At 32.2% G+C, this 15,045-nt stretch overlaps 1 protein-coding gene across 6 annotated transcripts in view; it reads right to left on the bottom strand.

Annotated features, from left to right (window-relative positions):
• Positions 1 to 2,573: 2,573 nt before the first annotated feature.
• Positions 2,574 to 15,045, bottom strand: part of RBM46 (RNA binding motif protein 46) — a 49,743-nt gene continuing 37,271 nt past the window's right edge. For 3 of the 6 annotated variants that reach the window (XM_025439174.3, XM_049094347.1, XM_025439175.3), the window contains one exon: positions 2,574 to 3,540. In XM_025439174.3, coding sequence (XP_025294959.1) covers positions 3,341 to 3,540 — 200 coding nt within the window. In that variant the 3' untranslated portion in view covers positions 2,574 to 3,340. The other 3 variants (XM_025439177.3, XM_025439176.2, XM_025439178.2) reach the window with 3 other exon arrangements.

The raw sequence follows: 15,045 nt of genomic DNA, 5'->3' as shown, positions 1-15,045 counted from the left end.
AGGCTACAAATGTTTTGATGAATCACTTTTTAAATATATCATTTTGCACACACATGCAAGTATATTCCAGAATGAGGACTGCAGGGTCAAAAGATTGAAATATTAGTGATTTTTGACAATAGCTGCCAAACTGCTCTTTATATAAATCATATCAATTTATAATTCCAGCGGTAATATAGGAGAATGCTGGTTTCTTTAAAATCTTACTAAAGCCTTATCAAACCTTTGAATTTCTGCAAATTTGAACTTTTAGTTTGTACTTGAGATAAAGCATCTTTTCATACATTTAAGGGCCTGTTATCTGCCTATTGTATCCATTTTTTCTCGAGTAGATTTTTTTTCTAAAGATTTTATTATTGAAAGAGACACAGCGCTTGGAAGGAGAGGGACAAGCAGACTGAATGTGCGACTCACCAGAGGGTTACACCTCATGCTTTGAGCTCATGACCTGAGTTGAAATCAAGAGTCAGACACTAAACCTATTGAGCCACTCAGGCGCCCCTTGAGTGGATGGTCTTTTATTGATATTTTACAGTAATAGAGATTAGCATTAGCCATTTGTAAAAATAACTTGCAATTCTTGTTCAACTTTATCATTTGTCTTTTACATATGCTTTTTTGCCATGCACATTTTTTTTTAATTGGACTTGCCAACCTTTTCTATAATGGCTACTAGATTTTAAGTCATAGAGAACTCTTTCCCACTGTAACACTGTAAAATAATTAAACTAGAGAAATAAAGTTAAGCTTTCTGCATAACCTTCTGATGTTTACGACAGTTTTTATGCAAAACAGATCATCGCTACATAACAGGATCTACTCCACATCTCAGCCATGGTCCCTTGCACAAAGTTGCATAGAGAACCTGGAAAAGGGCTGTCTTTAGAATTGTTTCCCCAACCAATGAGCTATATCAAATAGCTAAGAGGCTTATCAATAATAGTTTGTGATGAACTAACCAGGAAAGCCCTTATTTGAATCAAAGGCCTTAGACTATAAAAATTAAAGCATCAAGTAATTAGCAGCTACATTCACAAGGCAAATGAAATTTCATGTGCAGTATGAACAAAATTAATTGCCCATCTATAATATCGTATAGAGACCATGTTTGACATGAATGTACTGCTAGATTTCTGCTTGAAGGGAGAAGAGACGAAACACTGGTACAAATAAATTAATAGTGTATGATTTATATAATTATACTCAAAATCAGCTACCATTTGTGTGACTTCTATTTGCCAGGTGTTTTTTTTTTTTAACATTATTAGGTGTATATCACCCCAAATAAAAAACTGAGCTTGAGCTCGAAGAATTGAGGTGGTGGTGATCCAGTAGGATAGCCAAAGCTAACATATTTTCCATCATGTTACTATGGATCTCCAAATACACTGTGTGTGTGGCTGGTAAGCACTCTCAACTGTTTGTGGGTTTGTGTTTTAATGAAAATGCTATGTGGGAACTTGTAATTATGATTATTTGGGCCATTACAAACATTTCTATGAAGAGCGATATCAATGTGTTTTCCTTTGGTCTGGAATCTGAGTCATCTCTGTATCCCAAGGGTTAGCACAGTAGCTGACTAAACAAAAACTCTGTATATGTTTGCCAAAGGAGTGATATGAACCTGTAAGTCACGGTAATTAAATTGCAATATCTATGCAATCTATGTCAGGAAAAAATTAATTTTGGTTAAGTATAGTATCTATGTTCATTTAAATGAGATTTAAGGCAATAACCCAGAAAGTTAAGTACTGTATTCTGTTATATGGAATAAGCATCATATAGAAGGGGAAAAAAAAAAAGAAGACTACAGTTGACCCTTGAACAACAAACACGGGGGGCTAGGGGCACCAACTGCCCCACAACCCCCACACAGTCAAAAATCCAGGTATAATCTCTGACTCTTCAAAACTTAACTACTAGGGGTCTATTGATCTGAAGTCTTACCAGTAATATAAACAGTCTATTAACACATATTTTATCTATGTATTCCTACAATAAAGCTAGAGAAAATGTTAAGAAAATCATAAGGAACATACATTTATCACACTATATAAAAAAATCTTGCATAAGTGAAGCCCAATTCAAACCTGTGTTGCTCAAAGGTCAACTGTAATTTACTCTCCATATAACTTCTGCCAGAAACTTAAGCCAGCAGAAGAAATATCTGCAACCATTTCATATCCTATGTATGCAAATTCCATGTCCTATGCTGCTGTCAACAAAGTTAATATCTGGTATCTAAGAGTGGAAAAAATTTTGTCCGTGATCATCAATTATGTAAACCATCATTAGAAATTCATTATATATGTACATTACCAAACCATTAAACAGTCAAAATGCCTGGATTCACTAAATATTCATAACAAAAAGGAAATTTCACCTGCTTCAACAAAATATTTCTACTATTAGCTCCTGAGAAGGATTCTGGTTACAATGTTTCACAAAACTAACAATTTTGTTTCCAGTATCCTTTGCTTTGGTTCCATGAAGACACCTATGAAAAGGTCAAGGTGACTGTGACAGCTAATTTTTTTACACATACTAATAAACAAAAATAAAACACATGCATATTAGAAGCATCATGTATTTAATGTCAAAGAATTTGAATTCAAGTACAAAAATTAAACAACACATGATTTCAACATTAGAAAACTGTGAACACTTATTATTCAAACAACTATACAGTGAATATCAAAAACACAAAAGAAGCATAACTATAAAAACCTGAAATACATTAACAGCAAAATTAAAATTTATTTCTATAACAAACAATTAACAAAAATATTTCTAGTTATTTTCAAGGACCACAATGGTAGAGTGCTTTTCCTTTAGTACTGCATAAAATTTGTATCTTAATCTTTTTGCCCTTCATTTCTTTCTACATAATAGATGCTTCTGGTTATATAATTGTTAAAATCTCTAATACAGATAGTGATCCTTGGTAATCAAATCTAGCATAACCATTGTCTGCAAGTGCTTAAATATTTGTGAAATGCTATTTGGCAAAGTTATTATGCAAAAATCTAACACAAACTATTGGGTTCTACTGTCCACTCAGGAATTAGAAGTATTTAAAATCCCAAAAGTTTAAAAAGAGGAGTAGTTTGCTATATCTTTATCAAACGAAACCACTGAATAACTTTTTAAACTTAGCATTTTCACAAGTTCTACAACTGTAGGTTATTCTGAATTATGGTTGATGTTTTTACTATGTTGAAATAAATATATATGTATCATTTTAAAACCAAGTGTGCAAACCCGATTCTAAAATAAAACAATATTTTAATTTGCATGCTTTACAAAGAAACTTTCATACTCAATGTTTACAGTATCTTCTTCAGAAGAATGAGGCCTGATTGGAGATATATAGTCGCTGTCCAACATGGCTGCCATTAGTAAGTGATATTGTTGGTGACAAGGGATAGCTTGGATAAGAATAAGGCCTTGAAGTATAAGGAAGCACGCTGGGAGTCCCAGAAGAGAGAGTAGCACTAACAGGGGAAAGACTATTTATTGAGCTGCGACGGAAAGTGTAGTCTGTAAATAAATACATGAACAATTATGCTGCACATCTTTATGGATACAAATTTAATTCAAAGAGACAAAGCATTAAAACCATAATCACAGTTTAACATAATGTTCTAACATTCAAAATCGTACTAATACTATTTTGCTAGTAAAGAATGTTTCAGCATTCACTAAATTGCAAATCCTGATAGGTTTTATTACAGTCAGTCTTATTTCTTTCACTGACACAACGGCTTCAGAGGTCTTACTAGAATGCATTCTTGGATATCTTTTACTTGTATATCTATTCATTGTTTTGTGTATTTTTGATCACAGAAAAAAGAGAACCTCTGATTTCTCTTGCTCTACAATGCACCTCCTTTTAAATTTGGTTCTGATGCTAAGGGGTAGTCCATGAAGAAAAGATTTAAAAAAACAGCAAATTCATATTTGCTTATCCTTTTTGAAAACTGTATTAGGCATCAAATCAGCAGAAACATTCTCCCCTGGACTGCAAAAACATTTGGTGTAAACTAACTGCCCAATATTTCATTATTTAAATACTAATATAAACATTTGTATAACTCAATACACCAATTTAACAATGGAGTTCCTACTTGTACCATAAAACAGTAAAATAAATCGTGTTTATAAAATAAACTTCAAGAAACCATTATCAACTTATAGCATAGAAAAATCCAAAAATTAAAAACAAATTTTTAAAAAACCAGTTATATTTGAAATATTATTATTCCACATTAAACATTCATCTTATGCACCAATAATTTCCTGCTTCATTAATTGTAATGTTTATATGTGTGTAAGAATATTAAAGATCAAATCTGTAAATCCTGTACTTTCCAAAAACTCAACTATGTTCTTTGGGGTAGAATAGGCCACAGGTCTGACAATAACTATAAGATGATTATTTATAAAAGTCATGGTGTTTCTGGGAATGAAAGAAAAGGAATTAGGTAATCTAATGTACAAGTCTTTTCTGTATTTTCCTGGTATTATAGATGAGGCCTAAAACATATGAGCATTAACTTAATGTTGTCATGGGGCTTAATATTTAGCCAACAGGAATGAGATCAACTGCAGGAGAATAAGCTCAAGCAACATCAGTAAGGACCTAGTTAAGAAAAAAAAATGGAAAAAATAAAAATCAGTTAAATATAGGTTTAATTTCTAGCACTGCAAAACTCTAACTTGATTAATTTTAATGGTGCCATAAAACCAACAAAAGCAGTCTGTTCCAAGAAAACAAATCCATTTAAAATATCCAGTTCAAAATATTTTCAGTATTTTGAAATTGGATAAGGAATTACTTTGATACCATTTGCTTTTTTAATATCCAAAGTAGGATAAGTAGTTGTCACAGAATTTTTCTTCTTCTCTTATGGATACACTTTGCCTGAAGGGTATGGTATTTAGTAGTAACAGAAACCTTAGTGCTCCTGTAATTCAAATTAATTGCTTACAAAGTTTTGATTCTCTCCTCCTAAAGAATATTACACAAATACAATCAATTCCTTATTAGACATGCATCTATGATACAACTAGCTCTTTCAATTTTTAACAATGTGGTCATAAACAATATAATTTAGAAGAGCAGATCTTTAGTTACACTTCTGTAGGTGGGGAAAATGCAGTTTTCAGAGAAATCACTTTCAACTTTGGGTTTATATCCATGCAAGAGTTAATGCAGCATATTCTTTGAAATCTAGATAAAAGAGATAGCTTCAGGGAACGATTTTACAAAGAAGATAGCAAGACAACGGACTACTGGCATAGTACCTAAGTCTGAAAATGGGCATTTTTAATAGTCTCCTACTGCAAACCTTTAATTTAAGAATACACTAATCAACCACTGTTTTCCTACATTTCTAAGGAAACTAAATTAAAATACAAAATTAAAAGCTGACTTTGATGACCTCATTCATACAGGATGAATCAAGAGAAAAAAAAAATCTCCCCCTAATGCTACAAAGATTAGGAAATGAAAAGCCTCAGTGTTCATAAGATTTTACAAGCATTTCAAAAATAAATTTTATTATGGCATAATAATCTAAATATATTCAGAAAAAATCTAGGTAATTAGAAAATACAATACATATCAAACTTAAGATAGTAACTATTGGCATAAACCTAGATGAATCATCTTTTCCTTAGATCTAACATACAATATATAGCACAGAAAATAAACATCAAAAGACATCACTGATTTTTATGAAACAAGTTAATAAGTGAGTTACAATTCCTAGCATGTACTTACTTGCCCACCCCTGGTTTTTTTCCCCAATGAATATCCTTAACTCTTCAATACCACTGTTTCTGTCTCAGACTTGGATCCGTACTCCCCCTTCCCCTTCTTAAGGGAATGATAGAGCCAATTTCAGATTTTAAGTTTTACACTGAGAATGATTCAATTGTCTTAATACTTTTTAAACTGAGGTACAATTTACATACAGTGAAATGCATACATCCTATGTGTTCATTTCAATGAGTTCTGGTAACTGTTAACCTAGGCAACCAACCCCTAGAACAAGATATAAAACATAGCCATCAATCCAGAAGTTCCTTGTGGCTCCTTTCCAGTCAATAGCTCCTCTACTGGAGGCAACCACTTCCTGACTTCTCACTACAGCTTAGATTTTTCTGTCCTTGGACTTCATATAAAATGTATTTTTAAAGTACTTTTAAATCTAGCTTCTCTCAATACAATTTCTAAGATTCATTACGTTGCATCAGTTTATTCCTTTTAATTGTTCAGCAGTATCCTGTCGTACATATACAGCATAACGTTTTTTAATCCATTTATCTACCTGTTGACAGATAAATATTTGAGTTGTTTCTAAATTTTGACTATTATGAATAAAGCTGTTATGAACATTCTTATGCCAGCTTTTTTGTGGATATATGGTTTCATTTCTTTTGGGTAAATAGGAGTGAAACTGGTGAGTTATAGGGCAGACAGGTATTGCTGAACAGTTCTCCAATGTGACCATTTTGCATTCACACCAGGAAAATATAGAGCTCTGGCTGTTCCACATCCTCACCAACATTTGGTATTGCCAGTGTTTTGAATTGTAACTATTCCAGTGATGTGACATAGTATGTCATTTCAGTTTTAATTTGAATTTCCCTCATGACTAATGTGTTTAGCTTCCCATCTGAACATTCATGTTCTTTAGTAAAGTATGTTTTCAAGACTTTTGCTCATTTTTATTGGTTTGACTATTTATGGTTGGTATTAATAAAGCTTTTAACTAATCAAATTCTCTAACTCAAAATCATAAACCAGGGATAGGCTGGTCCTCAGAAGTCTCTAATTCCAATCACCTCTTTCATTGAAGAATGACAGACAAAAGATGGCTGATTGTTGTACACTCCCACAGTTAAATGAAGAAAAACAAGTTAAAAATTGGGCCTCCTAATTCCTAGGAAAGTATTGTTTCTACTTGACCAAGCTTTTTCACTCTGGCAATCTTCTCAAAGCTTGGTTGGGCTAAGGGTCTCAAGAGGTTATCAGCAACAGGGGATAGAAATACAGTAGTAGGTGCTCTAAGCTACCTGGCCGCTACTTGCACCTGGCCACCCCATACTTCCCATTTCAAGGCATACTGCTCTGCATTCCCAATGTATATGCTAAATGTTATCTAAGAATTTCATTTGAATAAAAGGTCCTTTTGCAAAATAATAAAAAATAAATAAAGTGACTTGCTCTAATATAATATTAGAGAGAGCATTTTCGGTCAAATCCTCTACAATTTCATATTTATATCTTGAATGAATACAAACATTTTCATATAATAACACTTTGATCTATATAGCAAATAGGCTAACCTTAAGTGCAATTCTAATCAAGCAGTAATGGCTAAAAGGACCCCAGATTCTGAAGGATTCGGGAGCTGTGTCTAGAAAGAGCAGGAAAGTGAAGAGGTTGTAACTGTTGTGCCACTGACCTGGGAGCAAGTGCAGAGACTGGCAGCACATTCACCACCTACTCATCAGCCCCACCTTTTAAATAATAATTTGGTCTACTACCTTTCTCTGTCCAACACAAGAGATGCATACCATCAATATGCTTCTCTGTGAAAACCTAAGCAATGGACGACAGACACTGCTCTACTCCAATTGTATCTTGTTTGTTTCTAATTCTCTTACACATTTTGACCAAACTCCATGGATTCTCGAACTGCTTTTCTGCCTCATATAAAGAGGAGGAAACCCTTAATGGAGACTCTAACCTGAGTTCAGTGAAAAGGTCTTCTTATACTTATTTCGGCTTTTTCTTCTAGTTTGTTTCTGACCATACTCTTTAATTTTCCATTTATAAGTACCCTCCCTCATAATTTTCCTTAACTATTTTTTCTTGTTAACTAAGTTCTACCTTCACATCCACTCCCTCTTTCTGATGCACCCTTTTTGAGTGTACAATTCAGTGGTTTTTAATAGATTCACAAGGCTGTGTAACCATTACCATTAATCAGAACATTTTCACACCCTAAACAGAGACTCTATACCTATTAGCAGTAACTCCTCCATTTTCTCTCCCCCAGCTCCTACAAACACTAATTTTTCTGTTTCTATTGATATGCCAGTCCTGGATTTTTTATATAAGTGGAATCATACAATTTATGTCATCTTTTTAAACTAGCTCTTTAGCATATGTTTTCATGGTTCATCCATGTTGTGGTATATATCAGAACTCCATTCCTCTTTTTTTTTTTTTTCCATTCCTCTTTATAATCCCTTCTATGAATATACCACATTTTGTTTATACACTCATCAGTCGATGGACAGTTAGGTTGTTTCCATCTGTTGGCTGTTATAAATAATGCTGCTAAGGAATAATATGCACAAAATTTCATGTGGACATATGCTTTCAATTCTCTGGAGTAAATAACTAAAAATGGACATGCTGGGTCATAAGGGAATTGTATGTTTAACTTTTTGAGGCAACTATACTGTTTCCCAAGACAGCTATACTGTTTTACCTTCCCCCAGGCAGTGTGAGAATGAAGCACCTGATATTTTGATTTATGAAATACATTTCCCCACACCTTTAATTCATATTTTAATTACTTCTTTAGATTTCTATAGGATCTTTATTAAAATTTTTGAAAACATTTCCTCACCTCACCATATTATTATTTCAATTTCTAACATTCAAATAGCCACAAATGAAATAACTCAGTAACTTTCTTTCACTGAACTTCATCTGCAAAAGTGTTAACACTTGTTAACACAGCACTGTATATATGCAGAACAGAAAACATGGCTGGGTTGAAAGAGAGATTTCTAAAATTTCTAGTATAATGTAATTGACATTTATCATTTATTTTGTACTTTCCATCCTAGTAAAGAACTATCAAGAACTAACTGTAAAACAGAGGAAGGAATTTTCAAAATTGCTAATTATTAACTTATAGCCTATGACATATTTACAAATCACTAACTAGAAATTTTTAAGTGATATTTCTGGCTAGCACACTTAGTTATGATCAAATTTACTGGCATTTTTAAAATCTCATTTACTTTCCCTATTACAATTAAATTTTGACCAAAAAATAAAAATAAAAAAGTATTTTTACCCCCTACTTAATTTTTGCTGAAGGCAACTGACAGCAAATATAGTATAGCAGACATGAAATGACCAATGTTTTTTCTTACGACTAGGCTCACAGAGTAGCTTAAGTCAGTTTTTCTGTTTTAAGATGATTTTTAGGAGGCTTTCAATATGTTAATCTTAGTAATGGTGGCTGGATAAAAATGAAAGTTATTATCTCTAACTCCTTTCTAGAAAGTTCTAGTTGGCTAGTTCTCTATTTTTAGTAATTATATTTTTCAGATTCAGTTTTGGGGGGGGGGAAATCACCTGCTTTTGTTTTTAATTGAAGTATTTTTAAAATTTACAATATATTTTCCATATAATTTTGAAAGAGTGATGTGAGTTTCAAATTCTTATTGTGAAACTTTGTATATAACAATTTTTATAAACCTATAATTGTCAGGTATCTGTACTTATATTTTTAAGAAATTACAACTGTTTCATCCTAATTTATCTAAAGATTATAAACATTCAAAAACAAAGGTATGAAATTCTAGAAAATACAAAGTAATATATAGTAACAGCAATCAGATCAGTGGTTGCTTGAAAAAGAAGGTAGTCCTCCAGGAGGAACAGGTTACATTAGGGGTGACAGAAATGTTTGTCTTCTTGATTGTAATATTATTTCACAGATGTATACATAAGTGCAAACTGACCAAAGTGTACACTTTAAATGTGCACTTTATTGTATTTCAATTGTCAATAAAGTTATAAACAAAACCCAAGTGTTTCCTTGAGTTAGTTTCAGTGTTTCCCAACCTATTACAATTCAAGTACCTCAAAACATTAAGAATCCCTTAGCCAAGAAAAAAAAATTTGAAAAAATAAAATTGGTAAAACTGATTTAACACTTGTACAGGTTGCTACTACTATGCTTTTCAATATGCTAATAAGCATTATGATTATGCTAGGGCAGTATATAGTACACAGTTTTTCCCAAACTTGTTTGACCTTAGGAACAATTATTTGACCTTAGGAACAGTTATTTCATTGAACAACGTGCAGATCACTTTGGGAAGAACATTTAATGGGGGGCTAATATGTAATAGGGAAACATTAAAAACAAAACAAAAATATTCTTGAACTATGTTAAACACAGTGATTACAAACTTAACTGCCCTAAGAAGCTAAGATGTAACAAACAAATGAAAAAAGAACTCAAAGAGGACTAAATGTATAACAGGTGTCTACTATTTGTCCTGAAATTAAATCTAGGTGCATTCCTTTCAAAAAACCAAACAGACAAAGCAAACCATATCAGGAGCTTCCAATTTGCTACCTTTGTTTAACAGATTATGTCAAATTCCTTTTAATGACAGTTTCTAAACCATTTGGAAGAGATTAATCGAAATGCAACCTACAAGAGAGAAACTTATGATCTGAGCACTACAGTTTATTTAGGATCCAGTATGGCTCAAAAATTGTAACTTGCTAAAAAAAACTATCTGGGCAAAAGTTAGGAGACGATAAAAGTCTTAGGAAAGATAGCAACTCTTTTCAAGTTTCATTTCTATCAGTAAAATTAGTCCCCATAATTCAAAATTTGAACTATAAAGACTTGTTAGAAAAGGTACTTCTGACAATAACATCATATATTTGAGTTTTTATGTTAAGATCTACAATAGTTATAAGCCTCAAGCAAAATATATCTCCTTGTATCTCAAGTATGAATTCTATTAATATTTATTGAGTACTTACAAAGTGCAAAAATAACTATACAACATCAACACTACTTAATCCTTACAAAAGCCTTATAAAATAAGTACTATTATTTTCCTCTTTAACAAGAAAAATGAGGCACAGAAAGATGAAATTGCTTATTTAACAACAAGAACTAAAACATGGAGTCTACCCAGGGAACCACAACATTCTTTTTGCCTCAACAGGTAAAAAGGAATTTAAATGGTAATATTTATTTGAACTATAAACTACCTTTAACATTCTACTAAAACTTATCTTCTCAGTATCATGTTGGAAAAACTAAAGAGTGAATCCTAGTAAATAACTTTTATTTTTATTTTTGTATTGTATCAACAATAATTTTAGTTGTATTAATTCAAAAAAATAGGTAAATTTCACAGGTAATCTTGAGAAATGCTGAATAATCTACATTAAAACACTGTTTACCATCTTTGGTGGTTCACAACATACATTAGTATGTCATAAGCCTTGAGAAGACCTGAAATATGGGAACCAGTTTAACTTTCTGAACTTTGCTTAATGAATCTATAATTAACAAAACTTTTATAACCAAATTATTTCACAAGCTTCTTTAGACAATTTTAAATATTTCTTCTTATAACCATAAGAAGGATAATTTATAACTGGCTTTCTGAAAACTAAATATATCACTTAATATTCCCAAAAGACTTTTTCTTACCTGTTTATTTTCTCCAAATTCTTCTACATAGGTCCAGGCTGAAGAGATTGTGTTCCCTGTCTGTAATCAGTGAAGACAGAAAAGAATTGAGTCTTTAGATTGGTGTTATCCCTAATCTTGGAAGTGCATGGAATCCTTGATAACTTTAGTTAAAAACCTTCTGATCAGTAAATAGGAAAATAGAGAAAAGAAACAAGTGACAAATAATTATCATTTCTGAATCTCTGCAAAGATGAACAAAGAGAACAGTATTTGATATCTGAATGAAAAGTATGAGTTAATACATTATCAAAAGTATTTCTATACCAATTAAGTCCTTATTAGTTGGTTTTTTCAAGAATTGCTACTCTACTAATAAAGGACTTTAAAAACAAATAAGATTGCCCAATTTCTGATAAGCAGATAGCCCAAAGAATCTAAACAAATTTGAAAACTACCACCATCCTTTCCTTCTGTTTTAAAAAGAGATAGATGGCCAAAATAATACTAAGCTTAAAAAAATTTTTGCTTATTAATAGCTCAACAATCTACTTGAAGCCCAATATAACCATATACAGTACAACTCTGGATTATCCATACATTTTAGTGGCTATCTCTTTATATCCCTTAAAGCTTTCTGGTAGGGACATACATCCAACCCTCTCCTAAGATACTGTGCAAAAAAGTATGAACAAATGAAAATGTTTGATGATCCACAAAGAACTATAGATTTTTAAACAGCCATCTTAAAGATAACTCAGAAAAAAAAATAGTCACAATATTTTCTTGATTTCTACATAATGAAATTAGGTAACTTCAATCAATCTTCCTGGTGAGAATTAGAAAATGGAAGCAATTATTACAAGCAACAGTATCTATCAGAGAGCACCAAGAAGGATCAAGGAAGACAATGAAGAATTATGGGATCATGATCTTGGATAAGAAGGAAACCCAAAATGGTTTGCACATCTTTTGGAGGTGTGTTTCCCCTAGAAGGACTAGCTGATCCTGTAGAGGTATCTGACAGCCAACAGAAGATAACAAGAGATAGACGAATTTCTAAGGATAAAAGTACAAAATCAGAGCTGAAAAACTAGTGATAAGGCATGTCTCGAACCTGAATAAAACTGAACTAGAAGTAGACCAACTTTAAAAGAGATTAACTTCAACTCTTCCCAGTGCCTTCCTGGATTAATAAGGCACTCTGGGATTGACAGTCCCTTGGCCATTTTTCTGAAGCAAAATAAATCTTCCCTTATAAACATTAAAGCAGCATGCTAGCTTTCAAACTCTTTATTTTTCATAGACATATGTGACATTCAATCAAAAATAACCAGTCATACAAAGATAAAACAATCTAACCTAAAACCAACAGAAACAATAGTCAACAGTAACTGATCTACAGGGAATTTAGGTAAAAGTTTTCAGAACTAGATATTAAAATAACTATGCCTAATATGCTCAAGGAAATAAAAGACTAAATATTTGGAAGAAAAAATATAAATCAAAAAAGAGTCAAAAGAAATTCTAGAACTGAGAAATAAATACAAATAAATGGTTTTATCAGCATGATAGACACATGCTTTAAAAAAAGGGGGGGGGGTAGTGTAAGAAGAACTAATGAACCAAACAAAAGATTTTAAGAAAATACACAGACTACACATAAAAAGAATGGAAAATGCAGAAAGAACATAATAAATATATGGGATACCTGTAGAGGTCTAACACAGGTGTAACTGGAGTACCAAATGAAAAAAATGAGACAAAAGCAATATTTTAAAACAGAATAACTGAATTTTCTGCAACAACTGAGTAACATTGATTCACAGATTTTAGAAGCAGTGAAAGTCTCAATTAAGATAACCAAGAAAACCATATGTAAGTTCATCTTAATGACACTCCCCCAAATCACAGAGAAATATTAAAACTCCCTGCAGGGGTGAGGAGAGTTTATGTTCAAAGGAGCAATAAATAAACGACAGTTGACTTCTCAACAGAAACCATGGGAAACCAGAAGACAGTGAGTGGAATTATAACTTCAAATGGCTAAAGGAAAATAACTGGTGACCTAAATATATAATATATATATATATATAAAATATATTTATTATATATTATTTATTGTATATTATATAAATATATATTTTTTTATCTATATTTCTTTCAAAGACATATTCAGGTAAAACAAAACTAAATGAAATCTGTCATAAGCATGGATCCACACTAAAGAAAATACAAATTAATGTTCTTTGGGCAGAATATATAGAAATAATCATAGTGGAAACTTGGTGATGTAATAGGAAATGAAGAGCAAAGGAAATGATAAATATATAAATGGTAAATGAATACAAATGTATATTAACAAAAAACTATTATAACTAGGTATGTCGGGATTAAAATATATAAATTTAAAACACACGGAAATATCAGGACACTTGGGTGGCACAGTTAAGTGTCTGACTCTACATCTCAGCTCAGGTCTCAATCCTAGGGTCATGAGTTTGAGCCTCGCACTGGGCTCCATGCTAAGTGTGAAGCTTACTTATTCAAAAAAAAAAAAAAAAAAAGGTAAAACATATAGAAATACCAAGGCACTATTGAAATTGGAAGAAGAAATAAGTTAGAGTGTACAAAGGCTCTTGCACTGTCTAGAAAATGATAAAAGCATTAATTAATATTAGTCTTCAATAAATTAAGAATGCAAGTTGGAGTCTACAGGGTAATCCCTAAAAGAACAGTAAAGACTCGGGACGCCTGGGTGGCTCAGCAGTTGAGCATCTGCCTTTGGCTCAGGGCGTGATCCCAGAGTCCCAGGAGTCCCAGGATCAAGGCCCACATTGTGCTCTTTGCCTGGAGCTTGCTTCTTCTCCCTCTTCCTATGTCTCTGCCTCTCTCTCTCTTTCATGAATAAATAAATAAAATCTTTAAAGAAAAAAAATAATAGTAAGGACTCTACAGCTCTAATATAGCTAAAGGAAGAGAAAAAAGGCCAAGTAATCACCTATCTAAAGAAAGTAAGAAAGGAGAACAGGGCAACAGAACAAGGAATAGAAAGCAAATGGCAAGATGAGAGATTCTAAGCAAAGCAATAAGTACAGTAAATGCTAGCTGACCAAACACTCAAAAAATAGACTTTCAACAAAAACAGCAGCAACAAAAACAACAACAGAATCTAACTATATACTGGTGTTATCTTAAGGATAAGATACAGGAAAAGCAGAAGGTGCAAAATGGAAATATACATCATATGCAAACTTTAACCAAAAGACAGCTTATAAGCTTACGTTAATATCAGAGAAAGTAAATTTTGTTTTAAGTCAAGAATTCATGATAGAGATGGAATGACAGCAAAATGACAAAAGGTACATTTCACCAAAAAAAATAACAATTCTAGATTTCCATGTACCTAATATATAAAATCTCAAAATATATAAAGCAAAAACTGACAGAACCAAAGGAGGAATAAAAATAGATCTATAATCACAGTGGGTGGTTTTTATCACCCTTTCTCAATATCAGAACGAGCAGACAAAAAAATCATGATAAAATTTAAATATGATCA

The sequence above is a fragment of the Canis lupus genome, chromosome 15, assembly GCF_003254725.2.
Source record: "Canis lupus dingo isolate Sandy chromosome 15, ASM325472v2, whole genome shotgun sequence".
In the NCBI taxonomy this organism is placed as follows: Eukaryota; Metazoa; Chordata; class Mammalia; order Carnivora; family Canidae; genus Canis; species Canis lupus.
This window is presented reverse-complemented; position numbering and strand designations above follow the sequence as displayed.